Source organism: Leopardus geoffroyi, chromosome E2 (genome assembly GCF_018350155.1).
Source record: "Leopardus geoffroyi isolate Oge1 chromosome E2, O.geoffroyi_Oge1_pat1.0, whole genome shotgun sequence".
NCBI classification, from domain to species: Eukaryota; Metazoa; Chordata; class Mammalia; order Carnivora; family Felidae; genus Leopardus; species Leopardus geoffroyi.
Window position 1 is genome coordinate 25778587 of NC_059335.1, and position 17408 is coordinate 25795994.

At 38.3% G+C, this 17408-nt stretch overlaps 2 protein-coding genes across 9 annotated transcripts in view; one reads left to right on the forward strand and one right to left on the reverse strand.

Moving 5' to 3' along the window:
• ITFG1 (integrin alpha FG-GAP repeat containing 1) overlaps window positions 1–11252 on the reverse strand; it is a 347243-nt gene extending 335991 nt beyond the window's left edge. The window contains exons 1-4 of one of the 2 annotated variants that reach the window (XM_045442649.1): window positions 10806–11252; window positions 9028–9100; window positions 2956–3101; window positions 1081–1138 (exon numbers count right to left, since the gene is read on the reverse strand). In XM_045442649.1, coding sequence (XP_045298605.1) covers window positions 1081–1138; window positions 2956–3101; window positions 9028–9100; window positions 10806–11013 — 485 coding nt within the window. In that variant the 5' untranslated portion in view covers window positions 11014–11252. The remainder of the gene's footprint in view (window positions 1–1080; window positions 1139–2955; window positions 3102–9027; window positions 9101–10805) is intronic. The other variant, XM_045442650.1, reaches the window with a different exon arrangement.
• A 21-nt stretch (window positions 11253–11273) lies between these two features.
• PHKB (phosphorylase kinase regulatory subunit beta) overlaps window positions 11274–17408 on the forward strand; it is a 269902-nt gene continuing 263767 nt past the window's right edge. For 2 of the 7 annotated variants that reach the window (XM_045442643.1, XM_045442642.1), the window contains exon 1: window positions 11274–11399. In XM_045442643.1, coding sequence (XP_045298599.1) covers window positions 11324–11399 — 76 coding nt within the window. In that variant the 5' untranslated portion in view covers window positions 11274–11323. Of the gene's footprint in view, window positions 11400–12796; window positions 12850–13574; window positions 13688–14698; window positions 14850–17408 lie in introns of those variants that run through there. The other 5 variants (XM_045442647.1, XM_045442644.1, XM_045442645.1 and 2 more) reach the window with 5 other exon arrangements.

A 17408-nucleotide genomic window follows, 5' to 3' on the forward strand; every position in this document is an offset into this window, starting at 1 on the left:
GTCTGTAATTTCTGCATAACCTACCCTATTCTTGAGTGGTAAGAAAACAGTACATGTTTCAGAATCATGACCCAAACTGTTTAGTTTAGATGGGCTGAGGAGAAATAACCCACAAAAGTAATTCCCAGCTGGTATAAAAATTCATACTGGCCATTGATTATTTCAACAACAATGAAAATATACACAACTATAAATGAAATCAAGCTGAGGGTCTTTATGGATTTATAGTTCAGACTTCTGACTGCCACTGACCTATTGGTATATGATTATTATTTTAATAACTGTATGAAAGGCAACAATGAAAACAAGAATGTGGCTGTACATTACTTTAGCTCTCGAAATGATCTCTGTGTCATTACCAAAAATTCTGACAGGAATTTGGATTACATTTATCCTGGTACATGAGTGTACTTTGAGGAATAATAACACTAAGGAAGAGCTTTATAAAAAGGATAAGCTGGGGTGCCGGGTGGCTCAGTTGGTTGAACGTCGGACTTTGGCTCAGGTCATGGTCTTGCGGTCCCTGAATTTGAGCCTTGTGTCAGGCTATGTGCTGACAGCTCAGAGCCTGGAGCCTGCTTTGGATTCTGTGTCTCCCTCTCTCTGCACTTCCCCACTCAGCTCTCTCTCTCTCAAAAATAAACATTAAAAAAATTTTTTTAATACATTAAAAAAGGGTAAGTTTCTCCTTAATATAGACATCTGTCTAAATTTCTGGAAGAAATCCCATACCATTCATATCTATCAATCAAGCACTGATAGTTTTACCCTGAAACAGTTACCTTAATTCTTTGAGTAATGACATGGCTATAATCAACACAGATCCATAATGAAGATATTCAAAGCTACTGAAGCAAAAACAAAAACACAAAATTCTTCCTCTTTCCAAAATACTGAATTTCATTTTTCTTTTCCCTCCATCATGACAGATAAATATCATTTAATCAAGTACCAGCCTCTATCACCTTCAAAGGGAGAATGAATTTAGTGTCAATGCCATGTAGCAAAATAGTCTCTTATGTGAGAAATTTTATGTTTTTAAGTTTAAAATCATTCAAACGGTAGCAAGCACATACTTACTCCATAATTAGTGGTTCATCTTGAAAAGTCCTATTGAGTACAGTCATATTGTTAGGATCTGTATAGAAAAAAAAAAAAAAAATGTATATATATATATATATATATATAAGGCACTTTCTATTATTTTAAATTTTTTAAAAAAAAATGTTATTCATTTTTGAGACAGAGAGAGGAGAGAGAGAGAGACAGAGCATGAGTGGGGGAGGGGCAGAGAGAGAGGGACACAAAGAATCCAAACTAGGCTGCAGTCTCCAAGTCATCAGCACAGAGTCCAACGCAGGGCTTGAACCCATGAACTGTGACATCATGACCTGAGCTGAAGTTGGACACTTAACTGTCTGAGCCACCCTGGAGCCCCTATGATTTTTGATATCTACACTTGGGGTAAAATATCTGCATTCTTTTCAACGTTCATCTCTAATTAATTCCAACAATTACTATTAACAAGACACTATAAATCTAACTTAAACAGACATCCAAGTTTGTAAAGACAAAATCCTGGGGTTCATTCTTTTTTTTAAGTTTATTTTGAGAGAGAGAGAGAGAGAGAATATGTGGAGCAGGAGCAGAGAGAGAATCACAAGCAGGCACTGCAACGGCAGCACAGTGAGCCACCCAGACACCAACGGGGTTCATTCTATAGTTAAAACCATTACAAGAACTTTTTTTTAGAGGCTGCAATCTAAAAATCTTAGGTGAGTTTTCTTTAAATACAAATTTAGCAGTTGGCAATATGCACAAAACTACTTGATTCTAAAATATCCATGCTTATGTACACAAAATGCTTTACACATGGTACTATTTCTTCAGATATTTATTGACTGAATTAATTTGAAGTATTGAAACTACTGCTTAAGTTCAAATGTTACCAAAAACACAACTGCATCCCTTCCACCCCACCCTGAAAACTGGCCCCATGAACAAAGTCATCTATTTAGTTATAATTAATTCGTTTTTCAGATAAGTTCTGAAAGTTTAGGGGTGGATATAGTAGACTGACTCTCAATCTCCGCTACAACCTTTTTGTGCTTTTCTGTACTGGGAGGGACTAGAAACCAAAATAGCTATTCTCAGGTATCTTTGCATCTGAGATTCTGAATAAGATGTAAGCCTTGACAATCAGATACACTCTGAGTTTTGGAAGCTAGGAGTGAAGTGAAAGCTGTGTCTCTGGTATTTCTACCTCAGTGTCTGATCATTGAATTTGTGAGTATCAAGAGGCAGGGTGCAGGGTAACCATCTGGCTGGTGAGGGTCACAGCAGACACAATGTCATCCTAATAGTTATTGTGAACTGGCCATGTTCTGACAGTAAAAAGCCTTCCTTGAAGGCTTTGGGGATCGTTCCTGAAAGGTCAACCTAGAATGTGTTCTTTAGCCATCCCAATAATTCCATAGGCCATAAAAATCCTTTAATAATTCTCTCTCTTCCTTAAGCTAGCAAGAGCAGAGTTTGTTCAACCCCAGACTAGTCCTGGGTTGCAAAAGAAAAATAAAAAAATTGACTTTTAAAAAAGTTTTACAATTACTGATTTTTTTTTTTTGTTGTTAAGTTTAAATGTTTATTTTTGAAGAGTGAGAGAGAGGGAGGGAGCAGAGGAGGGGCAGAGAGAAAGGGGGACAGAGGATCAGAAGCAGACCAGTAGTGAGCCCGATGTGGGGCTCGAACTCACAACTGAGAGAAAATGACCTGAGCTGAAGTCGGATGCTCAACCAACTGAGCCACCCAGATGCCCCTACAATTACTGACTCTTAAGAACTGCATTACTGAACTGATTTCAGAACAATATTTTTGTTACATTTACCTAAGAATAAAAGGCATATTCTTCCTTTAATATCCAAAGACACATATTAAGAACTCTTAAAACAAATTCACCTAATGTTTGATTTTGTCCCCAGAAGATAACAGCTCCCAATTCACTGCTGGCATGATTTTTGGGAAGATACGTGAGGAGGACATCCATTTGTGAATCTCCATCATAATCCCCTGGGACTACACTTGTTATCAATGCACTGTGATTCCTATAAGAAACACACATTTTAAGGTATCTAGTCAGTCTATAATAGAAAAGGACAACATCTCTATATCTGTACTACATACAAATATTTTCAATGCAAAATTTAAAGTTTCACATTAATTTTATTCTCATTTTTAATATCTTATTATCCTTCATGTATGTAAGCCTCCTTGGTCTACAAAATAATTCAGGATGAAGGTAGAGCTATCTTAAATAAAAAATCTAAAATATTTCAAAAGAAACCACAGTTAAAAAAAAAAAAAAAAAAGAAAGCACAGTTTTACATTCATGCACTGCTTAATATAGTCCTTTTACTTAGTTCTTTTGTCAAGGACACCAGTGCATTTGGCTGGCTTATAAGAAATAGAGGCTCGGGGTGCCTGGGTGGCTCAGTTGGTTAAGCATCCAACTTCACCTCAGTTCATGATCTCACGGCTCAAGGGTTTAAGCCTCGCATCAGGCTCTGTGCTGACAGCTCAGAGCCTGGAGCCTGCTTCAGATTCTGTGTCTCCCTCTCTCTGTCCCTCCCCGGCTCGTGCTCTGTCTCTCTCTCAAAAATAAATAAAATAAACTTTAAAAAAAACTTAAAAAAAAAAAAAAGAAATGGAAGCTCATAATCAACTGTTAAAGCACTGTCACTTTATCAGTTAAAAGGTATTATTTGTGAAATATTTAATTTTGGATTTTAATGCAGATTTAAATTTTACAGTGAAAATTAATCATTTTATTTCTGAAAGATATTCAATATTCACAATGGAAAATAAGTTTTTACTAAACCTGGCAATATACTATCAAAACACATATACCTAATACTACATTATTAATAATGAAGTAATTCTGAATTTATTTATATTAACATTGAAAACGTAAAGCATGTCTTGTCATAACGCAGTTTGAATAACCCAACCAAAAAAATAGGCCTTGTGTTCAATTTATATTTAATTCCATTTAGAGCAAATAGCAAGGCAGCGAGTTTTCAAATATATAATTATTTTGAAAATACCATCAAAGTTCTAAAAATATATATATCAGATTTTATTTAAGATGAAAATGAGAAAAATACTGAAAAGGTTAAATAAGGTGAAGAAAAACAATACTATAGATTTATCATGATGCATCTACCTACTGTGTCCCACACATTACGTCAATGCTTAATAGCTATTAACTGATAAGTTTCCAAACCTGAAATAGGTACTGTCATTCTCACTGAATGGACTAGGAAACTGAAGTTTGTAGCAATTAAGTAGCTAAACCTAAAAGCTAATAGCGAACTACTAGTAGCTAGAAATTCAAATTGTGTCAGTCTCTAAAATTGATTTTCATTATGATAAAATCATTTTGGTAATGCCAATTTCCTCAAATAATTCCAATAAAACTTTAACTTTTCCATGAAAAACACCTGGTGTTTAAAAATGATGATATAGCAACCATACACGCTACTATGAGATACAGTACCAAACTATATCTAATTGTGGAGGCCTCTTCATGTGCATGTGTACATATGTATCCACAATAACACATACTGCACATACTTGGCAGTAATACCTGTTTATATATACTCATAATTTGGGGCTAAAAATATTCTGGAATAGATAGAAATATATTACAAAGGATTAGATGGAAATTTAACCTAATCAATGGGTTTTTTTCTTTTTCTTTTTAAATTTTTTAATGTTTGCTCATTTTTGAGAGACAGAGTGCAAGCGGGGTAGGGGCAGACAGAGAGGGAGATACAGAATCTGAAGCAGGCTCCAAGCTCTGAGCTATCTATCAGCACAGAGCCCAACCCGGGGCTCAAACTCACCAACCATGAGATCATGACCTGAGCCGAAGTCGGAAGCTTAACGGACAGGCGCCCCAACCTAATCAAGGTTTTATTGCCATAAATACCCAGCTTCTTTATGATTGTAAAAATACAAAGTAGAAGCATTTAAAGATATGAGATTAACTCATGTGTTTATCTTTTCTTCTTTCAAAGAATCCACTAAAATTATATGGAATGAACTTTAAAAACAAAAAAGGTATAGCCCCTCAGAAACAAAGAGATCACGAACGAAGATATTGATAACGGACTTAAATGGCAAGGAAACTGTAAGCTAAAGTGTCTGAAGGTAAAGTCTTAAGAAGAAAAGCTTTTGGCCCAGAACAACTGAGAGGCTCAGAATTTGCAGTCATCAGAAATTGTGAAACACAAGAGTGATGCAGAAGGCTGAATACAGGTTAAACTGAAAGTCTGTATTGTGAGTGACGGTCCCTTCTCTGTCTCTCTCTCTTAGCAAGACAAGGACCACAGAGTTTATTAATCATGCATTAGAGAGTTAAATTACAGCAGAGGGTAAGGTTTTAGCCATAAGCTAAAAACAGGGGGTTAATGGAAAGTCTACAGAAGGAACAGTTTGACCCTTCCTCCAGCTCTACCCTATTCCTGGACTGCTAGTCAGCCAGGAACATGACCACAGGGCAAGAGACAGGCAACATGTCCAACCATGCAAAGACTTTCCAATTAGCTCTTTATTGCCTTACTCTTAAATATGATACCCCGGCTTTTTGAAGAAAACTATGAATATCAAAGAGAACCAAAAAATAGCAATAAAGAATCTGAACAAAACAGATAGTAAGATGAATAAAGAAACTTCAAATTACACTTGAAGACATAAGAGAAGAACGTATGTCCATAAAACAAAAAGAAACAGCCTGCTTAAAAAAGGATAATAAGAGAACAAAGAAAACTTCTTGGAGATAAAAAATATGACAGCTAAAATAAAAAATTCAATAGAAGGCTTACAATAAAAGTGAGAACACTTCCTAGAAAGGGAAACAAAATGAAATGACAAAAACACAGATAAAATGAAGGAATAAAGGTTGGACTCAGCAGTCCAATAACAAAGTGATAAGAATCTTGATAGAACAAATAAATTACTAAAGAAATAAGAACATTTCAAAAAGCCCCCAAGGATAGAAGCTTCCAGTTTGAAGGGATCCACTTAATATCCAGCACGATAAATAAAAAATAATCTATATCAAGGTGCAACATCATGAAATACCAAAACAAAAGGGATAGAGAGACCCTAATAGCTTCCAAAATTAAAAATAAAACAAGTCACATTAGAAGGATTAGAAGAAAGAAAAGCATTGGATTTTAAAATAGCAACCCATGAAGCTAGAAGACTATAGGCCAATGAAATTATTAAGAGTAAAAAAATTGGGGGACATTGAACATACCATACATTCTATCTCAGGAATTTCCTAAAGGATGCATTCCAGTGAAGTAAATGAAGAAGCTAAGAATAAAATGGCACAGGATCCAAGAAAGAGGGATCCAACAAAGAACAGCAAAGGGAAAGTCTCCAAATACTAACCTTGCAGAAGGCTTAAAAATGAACTCTGATTGGGCAGAAGTGTATAGGACTCAAAGGGGAAAACAAAATGTACAATAGATATTTGGCCAATATGATGCAACATCTACCAAGAAATTAAGGATATGTACACAGAAAACTATGCAATTGATTGTTTTCAAGTTTATTTATTTTGAGAGGGAGAAAAAAGGAGTGTGAGTGTGCACATGAGCGGGAGAGGGGCAGAAAGAAAAGGAGAGAGAGAAGCCTAAGCAGGCTCCTCCTGTCAGCATGCAGCCCAACTCAGGCCTCCATCCCACGAACAGTGAGATAATGAGCTGAGCTGAAATCAAGAGTCGGAAGCTCGACCAACTGAGCCACCAGGCGCCCCTGCAATTGATTTTAAAAAGCAACGATTTACGGCAGGAGGAAAAACGATACAGAAATGAAATACGGGGGTGCCTGGGTGGCTCAGCTGGTTGGGCGTCTGACTTTGACTTGGGTCATGATCTCGTGGTCTATGAGTTCGAGCACGTTGGGCTCTGTGCTGACAGCTCAGAGCCTGGAGCCTGCTTCGGATTCTGTGTCTCCCTCTCTCTGTCTACACCTCCCCTGCTTGTGCTCTCTCTCTCTCAAAAATAAATAAACATTAAAAAAAATTAAAAAAAAATGAAATACTGTATGCTTCTTGGTTCTGAAGTGCACAGAATCTACATGGTCAAAATGTAAACAATGTTTACTGATTTAACTAAAAATATGATATAATGATAATTGAGATGATATAATTTAAAGATGGTAAACCCTCATCTATGCTAACAAAAATCCAAGAGATAAAGATAATTACTAAAGAGATTACAGTGTAAAAGCTTATTTTAAAATACGGAAATAAGCACCAGAAAAAAATAGCTTAAGTTTTTAAAAGTGGTTGCATCTGAGAAAGGAACAAGGGAGCGGGGGAAGTAAAGAATGAAGGAGAGTTATTTATACTTTGAAAAATATTCTTTTTGGTTTTTGGGTTTTTTTTGAGGGGGGAGGGGCAGGGAGCGAGAGGGAAAGAATCCCATGCAGACTCTGTGCTGTCAGCACCGAGCCCAAAGCGGGGCTTGAACCCGTGAACCCGTGAGATTATGACCTGAGCTGAAACAAAGAATCGGATGCTTAACTGACTGAGCCACCCAGAAGCCCCATATGCTTTGAAAGATATTCTAAATAAATAAAATAAAAACAAGTTTCTAAATTGTAATAGTATAGAAAACAACACTGCATTTGTTAATCAAGAAAAATGAAATGAATTGGGATTTTTTTTTTAACTTAGTGGAACCCTAGTCCTTTGTAGTTCAAACATTTCTTTCCAAGAAAAATTATTTGTAAGCAAGTCATTTCTTGTATATAATATTTATCTTTCTGTTCCCACTCCAAGCATGCTGATATCCAGTATGTAGGAAAATTTCTCACTAGGGTAAGTTTCTGTTTGTCCATTTAAAACTTTCCTTTCAATGTTCTAACTTAAGGCCATTTTTTAAAACATAAGTGTGAGTTTAAATATTGTAGACTCTGGGCAGTTATTAACCCACAAAGGAATTTAAATTTTTTTTAAACCATTTCCTAAGTAACCTCTGATCTTTCTGTAAACCAATTCATCCTGCACATGGTTAACAAGTAAATAAATTTAAAATACTGTTGTTTTTTCATCTCTCCTTTAAACAACAACCTATCATTCTCCACTTCTCATGGGATTGGGTTCAAACTCTTTCCGATATTTATGAAGGCTCCTAGTCTGCCCTAATCTCATCTTCTTGGTCCAAAACTCTCCAAAGTACACCCTACACTTCTGTTAGGTAAATCTTTCCACCTCCTCTTCACAATATGCTTACTGCCATCTTGTTAATGCTGTGTCGCCAAACTTGAAAGCCCTTACCTAAATTGTACTGAAGGTCACTGAAATTTTGTAACTTTCTGGAAGCTTCCACCTTAGTATGCACTAACTCATTTCTTCTTCCTTGAACCATCCAGCAATCAATCCTTGCTTCTATGTTTCAAAACTGTGCTGGCTCACTACTGAAGATCACTGAGTTTCAGGCAATGCCAGTCATATAAATGAAAGAACTATTATTTGAACATTTAAAGACTTCTGCTTGATTTAAATTCCTTCAAAATAAACCTTAAAAAACTCATCACCTACAAGTCAACAAACAAAAAGAAATTAGAACACCTCTTCCCCAGTGCAAATGAAGCCCCCCTCTCACCCTCAATACATAGTTGACCTGACAAGCCTGTGTTCCCACGGGCACACTCAGGATGAGGGACAATCCCCAACACATTCATGAAGGGGTACTATATTGCTAGAGAATGAAGGGTGTTTATGCAGGAATTGAGCTACTCAAATTTATTAATTTGTTTTCAAAAGTAAATGACTTTTAAACTTTGGTATATTCACTATTTTTCCTAACTAATTACTTGCTACTCACACCTCATAACTAGTGGTTTTGTGTCAACACAGTTAAAATTGATTTCAAAGACAACCCAACTAGCTATTACATATCAATCATTACAGTAATGATTGTTTTTTATAGGAACAGATACATTTGTACTTACTTCAAGGATACTTTTACTTTGGGTTTAAAATAGGGTGCATTCTGGTCTGCCAAAAAGACGATTAAATCATTTCCTAAAAGAAGCGAATATATGATATTAGAGAAAAGTTTCTAGGTAACACCTCCAATCAGTAGTTACAAAAAGCTTTCTGGGTGCTGTTCTTAACAAAAACACTTTTATTTTACTCTAGTTACTATGCCCTTTCAAGGTGAGTCCTACATGTCTAATGGAATGGAGATACTTAATAGTATATCACAAATTCAATGTTAAAAAAGTAGCAGAGAAATAGGAAGGATGAACAGTTGGTCAAAACAAACTGAAACCAATGGCTTTTTGCCAGGAATCAGATCAGTTGACTTAACCATGTAAAGAACATACCTTTTAATTATAGTATATGTCAAGCCTTGTTTCCCCAAGAATGTGACCCCTTATAAGCTGTTTAGTTCATCACGCAGATGCATCACACCAAGGACACAGGAACTCCTACTGTAGGTATCTGACTAGTAACAAGGACATGACTACATACTTAAGAAGAAAAAGATGAATCCTCCAAGACCCTCCTCTTGTGGCTCCTATGGAACCATTCCCCAGGATGGTGCATCTTTGGAACTCATTGGATGCATTCAGGAGGACTCACTGAACAGACTTTTGAAATGGTTTAATTAAACCCAAGCCATCTTTAACGTTAAGAGGAAAGTCTCTGCATCCAGTTTGGATGGAGTAGCTAGGGGTTTGATAGTGTGCACCTTTCTTGCAATAGATACATAGTCATACAAAGACAGGAAAAATATACAGAGTCCCCAGGGGGTTCTGGTATTGTGGCAAGAGCCCAAGAAACCTAGGCCAAGATCCTGTTAGTTGAGTTCTGTATAAACCCGCTTCACCTCCTTCCTTCATGGCCTTGACCTACCCAGTTTTGTGGGTACTCGAAAGAATGCTAACACCCTCTAATACCCGTGGTCAGCATCAAAATTTACAGTAAAGTTTGTTTAGTGATGTTTAGTTAAAGCAAAGAACTCCTAAGAACCTCGAGTTGACAAGGAAAGCAGAGATTTGGAAGACAACGGTGGTGACCAAAGTGAGGAAAAGGTCAGGGGCATATGAAAGACTAGACAGCTCAGGAGGGAGAAGAATCTACAGTTTGAGAATCTTTTCCCAAGGAGACACTGAGTTTATCAGTGGTCCCTGCAAAATGCTTGTGTGAGCTGTGGAGTGTTTAGGGCGCTGGGGAGTGGGGAGTAGGTTCAAAGAAAGCTGGGACCATGAAAAAGAGGAGGGGCAGGTGAATAAGGCAAATGAGGTAGGTAAAAGTCCCCTATGAGAAGACACTGTCAAGTTGCATCTTTTCCAGTTTATGAAAGGGGAAGGAGAACTGAAGAAGTAAAGCAGGAAGGAACGAAAGGACTTTAGGAGGGAACGCAGAGGCAAGCTACAAAGACTCCTGGGAATCAGGAAGGACTCTGAAAGGCAGGTGATTCCATGGGGAGGAGGGGGTACATGGGTGAAGGCCTACGGCTTCTCAGGAAAAAAAAAAACAAAACTGGGGTGTTTCCAGGACTTATGTGGGTAAATAAAACTGTGGGGTGGTCAGGACAAGGGGCTGGAAAACATGGAGAGAACGGGCAAACTGCAAAGGATGCTGAAGATAAAGGGAGAGACAGGGTCGGGAGAGAAGGGTTGGGAAATGCAGGAAGACTGGCCATCCGGGCTAAGGGTGTGGGGTACACCGGGAGGGGCACAGGGACAGCGGACAGAGGGAGGGCCGGGCAAGCACTGACTTTCCCGCAGCACGAAGAGGTCCGTCTGCTTGTCGGAGTTGAGGTCTCCGAAGGCCGCCAGGGTGCCCCAGGCCTCGGCCCCAAAGAGCTCGGCTGTGACGTTGTGCAGCGCCCGCGCCGGGACCGGCCCGACTCCCAGCAGTGCGAGCCCCCCAAGCAGCAGCGCCAGCAGCGCCCAGGAGCTCGGCAGCCGGCCCGCCGCCGCCATGGCAGCCCCTCGGCCCCCGCCCTCCGGCCCAGTGCCGCACTTGACGGCAGCCGGAAAGCACCGTGCTGCCGACCAAGAGAGAAAGCGCACAGCCTCCCCGCCCGTACGAGCCGCCACGGGCTCCCCTCTCACTTTCCCTTAGAACTACACATCTGACTCTTGGGAGGCCGTGAAGCTGGGTCGAAAATCGCCCCTGCGCTCACTTCCGGCAGGCGCGCCTCCCGACAGTGTCGTGCGTGGGGGCGGGGCCGGCCGGGCGGAGCTGACAGTAGGCCTTTGGGGCGGTGGCAAAGGCGGCGGCCTGAGAGAGATGGTGGGGGCGGCGGGGCTCATGGCTGAAGGGAACTGGAAGGTGTTGGAGCGAAGAGCCCGGGCCAAGCGCTCAGGTTTGGCTGGCTGGGGCGACACCCCCTCCCCTGCACCAGGGTGGTGTTCCCCCTCAAGCGCCTTGGGCGGGAGGCTGGTCGGGGTCCTGGAGTTGAACCTGTGCCCGCGTGTTTCCCCTTAGAAAGCAGACTGCGGTCCCGGCCTTCCTCTTCATGTTTACCCCCACCTCCCAAATTGGTGGTGCCCCCGACTACATGTGTTTTTCCCCAACGCTATTTCGTGTGTGTTTCGCTCAGAAATTAGGTGGTGGTGTCCACCAAAGCTGGAGTTTTACTCTTTAGAAATAAGGCGGCTGCCAGGTTCCTGGGAAAGACAGTGGGTCGTCCCTAAAAAATCAAATAGCTTCATTCTTAGATGTGATTATGATCTGGTCCTAGAAAACTGCCAGCAAAAAAGTTTTGCTTTATTTCATATCTCCCTTTTATGTTCTTCACAAGTTGTGAGCCCTAGCCGATTACTATGTGGCAGAAATTGAGTGGAGACAGGGCCTTAGACTATGAAGGGGGTCACGTTGAGTGTCATGCTTAAGGGCTCTGGAGGAAGCGGGTTCCTTCCCTGGGCAAGTGGCCTCTGGACACATAGTTCCCAGCTGTGCCTCCCAAATCCAAAGCCACCGAGGTCAGAAGACGCTGCGCAGGCAGTTACTACAGTTGGAAGTGTCCTGAACTGACTTGTTCAAATTGCAAAGTCACGTCTTTGAAGTTAGCACTTAGGGCCCATCAGTCCTCTGAGAGACAGGATTGAAACTTCCCTCGTTTCTGGCTGGCTGTATGTAATCTTGAGCTAAAAGTGTGCTTACAAAACAAAAGATGGTGGGATGACAAGTGTTCATTTAATCTTCCCTTTTAAAGGATTGACATTACTATTTGTCAGTGTTGAAAGATGCTACTGTTAAGGAAAGGCGTAGCCCTAGAAAACTAAGTCTGCATTTGCATTGATCCCTAGAGGGTTTTTTTTTTTTTTTTCTCAGCTAATATGCCCCCATTATGTTTGGGGTTTTACCCAATTTATGAAGTTCTTGGTTGTCCCTTGTGTAGTTTTCCTTTTTTAAATTTGAATAAAGTATCTAATTTCATAAATAATACAGGAGAAATTCATCCAATCTTTGTTGCTAATATCCATTATGTTTTTAAACTTTATTTATGAAGTTCTGCACTTATTTACTTAGATTATAGCAAAACTACCACAGAAATATGAAAGAATTTTTTAATAGTCCTTAGTACATTTAAGAGTAAGTATAGTTAGTTGGTATAGTCATATATTTGTGTTTCACACTTAAAATTTTTGTGTCATATTGAAGTATTGATTGACTGCTAACAATGTGTTTATTTGGGCTATAAAGGGAATTGGATTGATAATATCTGGTCAAAGAGAGTAACCTGAGTTTTCTTAACAGGGAACTGAGCTCTGCCCTCCACATCTATTTTACAGCATTTCTCTTTCCTCTTAATAAGCATATAGGATTTATTTTCTTTTCCAGTTTTTATTTTCTCTGAATTGCATGTCATAACAGTGAGCTTTGAAAACCTACCTTCTCTTTCTTAAGTGAGAAAAATCTCAAATTTTATTTAACTTTTGTTGAATGCAGTCACTTAAGTCCAGTTTCATGTGCAAAGTAGTTAAATGCATAGTATAAATGTTGGATGTTCCTATATTGTTTATATCATTGTAGTAAGAGATAGATACCATTTGAAGTCATTCAAATTCATTGAGGTTTCTGGTTCTAACTCTGTAAGGTATTGACTATATAGTTTCTTGAATGAATCCTTGACTTCCTATGTCATTGAAAACAACCAATCTGATTCTGTTTGTTACTTTTAGAAGAATATATAAACTCAGCTTAGTTTGAAACTTGGGCTAACCTGGCTCTGATATAGATGTCACTGCAAAGTTCTGAGCATTGTTACATAGTAGCATAATCACTGCACTGTTCAATAGAGGATGCCACTCTTATGTAATGTTAATAAGTGGATATTATGTATTTCCTGCCTCATCCATATAAGCAAATGTAATTTATTAAAGCAAAGAAAATCAAATTTTCAAGTCATTAAAAAGAAAATAAAATTAAAATGAACCTCAATTATTGCCTTTGTTGCACACTGCATCATGTTAATAACTGCTCACACTGCTTTCAATTAATCTAACGCTGATTGCTTCTAACCTTCACTAAACAGTTTTGAAAATTGCTCTAGTTTAGCCTGCGACGCTTATGATTAGAGTCAACAATTTGAAATGGCCAACTCACCTGATGCCATCGTCTCTTCTCCACCCGCTTTCTTAAGGTCTGGTAAGTGTGTAGACCCCAAAAGGGTCACTTGGTAATTTTAGATATCTTTGATTCTGAAGGTTGATGTCACCACATAATGTCATTTCGGTTTTATTTCCTCTTTGGTGGGCCCAAGCCCGAGTGCCAATTCTGCTGTTATTAGGCTCAGGTTTGTACTGTGTGTTGAATGTGGCCTGTAGTGGAGTTGTGTAGGGCATGAGAAGTGAAGACTGGAAACCTCTCTTTACATCAGCTCTGTTTGACCAGGGTTAGTTCCTCAGTAACTGGGACACTCAATTGTTAAATGGGTACTTAAAAAGGTTCTTCAGTGATTATTGTCTTATTGCATAATGGAGATAACTTTTATAAATCAGCAGTTTTTGGTAAAGGTTACAATTATTTACTCTTTATCAACTCCTTGTGAAAGAGGTATTTTTACATACAATTTCATAGACAAGAAATGGAAGCTCACAAAGGTGAAGCAATTTGCCCCAGGTCTCCAGACTATCATGTTTCAAGGCCATTGCTCTGCCTTCCAGCCCATGGCTTTTTGGTATAAGGGCTGGAGGAGGCATTTGCACAATGGCTCTTAGACTAACATGGACAGTCATGTTGATGAGACCCTTAGCAAGCTTGATGAAAGCTGATTGCTCCCCTGATGAGTGCCCAGGATTTTGAAAACAATTTCAAGGAAGTTCATGCATCCAAGAGAGACCACCTTTGTATTCCCATTAGGAACTCAGGTCTTTTGATGTATCTAGTCTACCTTTACAGAGGAAGAAAAGGCCTTTGTTTAATGGCCATCGAGCTAAAATGACAACTAAAGTCTTTAAGGCTTTTTTCTGTAGGTTGTGTTTCATTTTGGCCATTTAAAACCTGTTCATTAATGGAACACTCTGCAGAAGCCTAATGTCAAGAGGCTGGTTTTTGTCTCAAATATGCCTTAAGCAGAGCCTCAGGACTCATTAACAGGTAAATGTGAGATGAGCCTGCCTAAATCCTGACAGTGGTTCCCCTTTTATTTCCATTTAGATTTTAAATCCTGTTTTGGCAAGATTGAGGAGGAAAATCATGAAAAAGGAAGGAGCTTAAAGAAGAATCACAATCAGATATAAAGGAAAGCTTTTATTAAGGCCCAAAAATGACCCTTATCTTCAGTTGTCATCTGCTAAATAACAAAATGGTATATGTAACATTGCCAGTTGATTACTGATTTAATCTTTGAACTAAGAATAAGAGGACATATATCTTTGGACTGTGTTTTCTGTATTTAAGCACTGGACTCTTTTTCTATCTAGGCTTTCCTAATAAGGGTTTGGTGGGTTTCCAGCACTTAGCAAAGTCATTCAGCAGTTATAGGGAAACAGAATACTAAAGATATGCTTTTATGCATCAACAGTTCTGAAAATTTCAAAACCTAAGAACTGTACTTTAACATTATTTTGAGTGTTTGAAGGCATACACAAGAAGCGTTTCCAGTACCATATTATTAAATTGAAATAGAATGCACCAAGAAACAAAATAGAAATATACTAAACTTCATAGTTTTAAGCCATTTAAAGGAACTGATTTCTTATAAATTACTTTCAACATTTACACCTTTTTGGGGGGGGGGGTCCCCCTAACCTAAACTTAGTAATGGCTCTAAAAAAATCCTTAAATCTTTCATCTGTTAAAATAAAAGAGTTTGCATTTATAGTTTATTTACTAATTGAGAAATATTGCATTGGAATTGATTTGTTTTCTTCTATTATGGTTCTTTGGACATTACTATTGTAGGAGAGTGTTTTAAGGAATAATTTCATTTAACAGTTATTTAAAAGTATGTTCTCAGTTGACAGCGGAGCTTTTCCCTGGTACTTTTGGCTAGACACTATTCGGTGTTAGCAAAAATGGAAGCTAGTACCTTGATTTTGGAAAATTAACTTCCGGTGTTACCTAGATTGGTTTATGCATTGTAACCCTCTTTATTCCTTTTGGATTTATTTCTACTATTTTGTCTTTGTTTCTACTCTTCACTGAATTTAGTGTGTGTCCTGCGTTTATGTGTGTGCATGCTTGTTAAGTAGTGCTCTGACTGCTGATGTGTCAGTGTGTGCTTTGGTTGAATTTCTTTTGTTTTGACTGCTTAAATCCAAAGAGATAATGTGGAGGTCCAGGTTTCTCTTTAAAGAATCTAAAGAACCTTGGAGTAAAATGTACAAGACAATGAATTTATAGGCAAATTCCATAATGAAAATAATTAACTAATTAGGGAAGGAGTGTAGCATGCAGTACCTCAGATTGCTTTCATTTTCCATGTGACTACTACAGTTACACAATATGTTAGGTTGACAGAGTTAGGCAGCAATAGCAGTCACTTTGGTATTGCAGTTAAATTATTTGAGATAATTGTTATGAGCTAAGAAATGTCTTGGCATTTTTACTTTTATTCTTAAATGATAATTTTAAAAGTTACTCCTTAAAATGAAATATCACAACTCTATCTTGGCTCCCTAAATTTATTAACATCTAAGTGAGTTTATCAGCATGACTTTACTTTTTTCCTTTACTTATTTCTTTTTTGGTTCTTTTGGTTTTTACATGTCTCTTTCTTTATTTTACATGTCTCTTCTTTTTATACATTATAGCCTTGTTTTCAGCCTAATTCAGTAGTTAATCAGTAAGATTCTTATAGCTTAAAGAGACCATAGGCTTGGGCTCCTGGACCATTGTGGTTTTAGCCCCTTTTAAAAAAGCCTAAGGCAAGTGTACATGTTTTGTGTTCAGCTAAACCTGAATCTCCTCCTGGCTCTGTTGCTTACTATCTGTTTGATCTTGAGCAAGTTACTCTACATCTTTGAGAACTGGCTTCTTCCTCTATAAAACTTAAGGGTAATAAAACTTGCCTGGAAGGATTATTGTGCAAAACACTTGATATTTAATAGCTGCCCAATAAATTTTAGTTCTTATCTTTCCTAACACGGTCTTTTACAATATTGCTGATAGCTATTTAAGAGTAAGACTTACACAAAAACAGATAAGGTTGCTTGTCTGTTTCTCTCATTTTGATGTCTACCCTCTAAGTAGCCATTTGATTAAGAAAACTTGTCACACTGAAAGACAATTAGCTTGAATCAGATTACCCAGAATCTAGTTCTCATTTGACTCCAAGCCTATTTTGTTTTTGTCAATAATCACAAATCTAAGGAAATTCTTTGTGATAGATAGTTTCCATGGAAACTCCTGTCTGACAGCAGGGAGAGGTCATTATTTTATGTACAGTTAGGGTTTACTTTTGTCTTGTATTGGGTATGCAATGGATTCCCTTCAGATAGGATGGAATTTTCAGAAACACTTATAAATTGTATCCTGCTGGGAGCTGCTATCTCTTCTTAGTAGGTCCTGCCCTATAATCTTGTAAGATTTAAGAAATAGAGGCCACATGATATGGGTTAACTCTCTTGGCATGAATCTCATTGACCTTAAAGCTTACTTTCTTTCTGTATTATTATCCTCAGCAGAGATGATGCTTTATTTTCTATAAGTGAAATAGTTTCACGAGGAGTACAAGGTCTTGTCTCACTGTTGTAGATTGTTACAGAATACTCACATTATGCATTCTAAAATCTATGTTCCTCTTGATGTTTTCTGTATCTTCAGTCTTCTATGAAGCAAGAGAAAGGAAAAGACGAACTTCCAGGATTCCTGATTCTGATCCAGGTGCCTACTGAACATTTCCAGATGGGTATATGATGGGGAT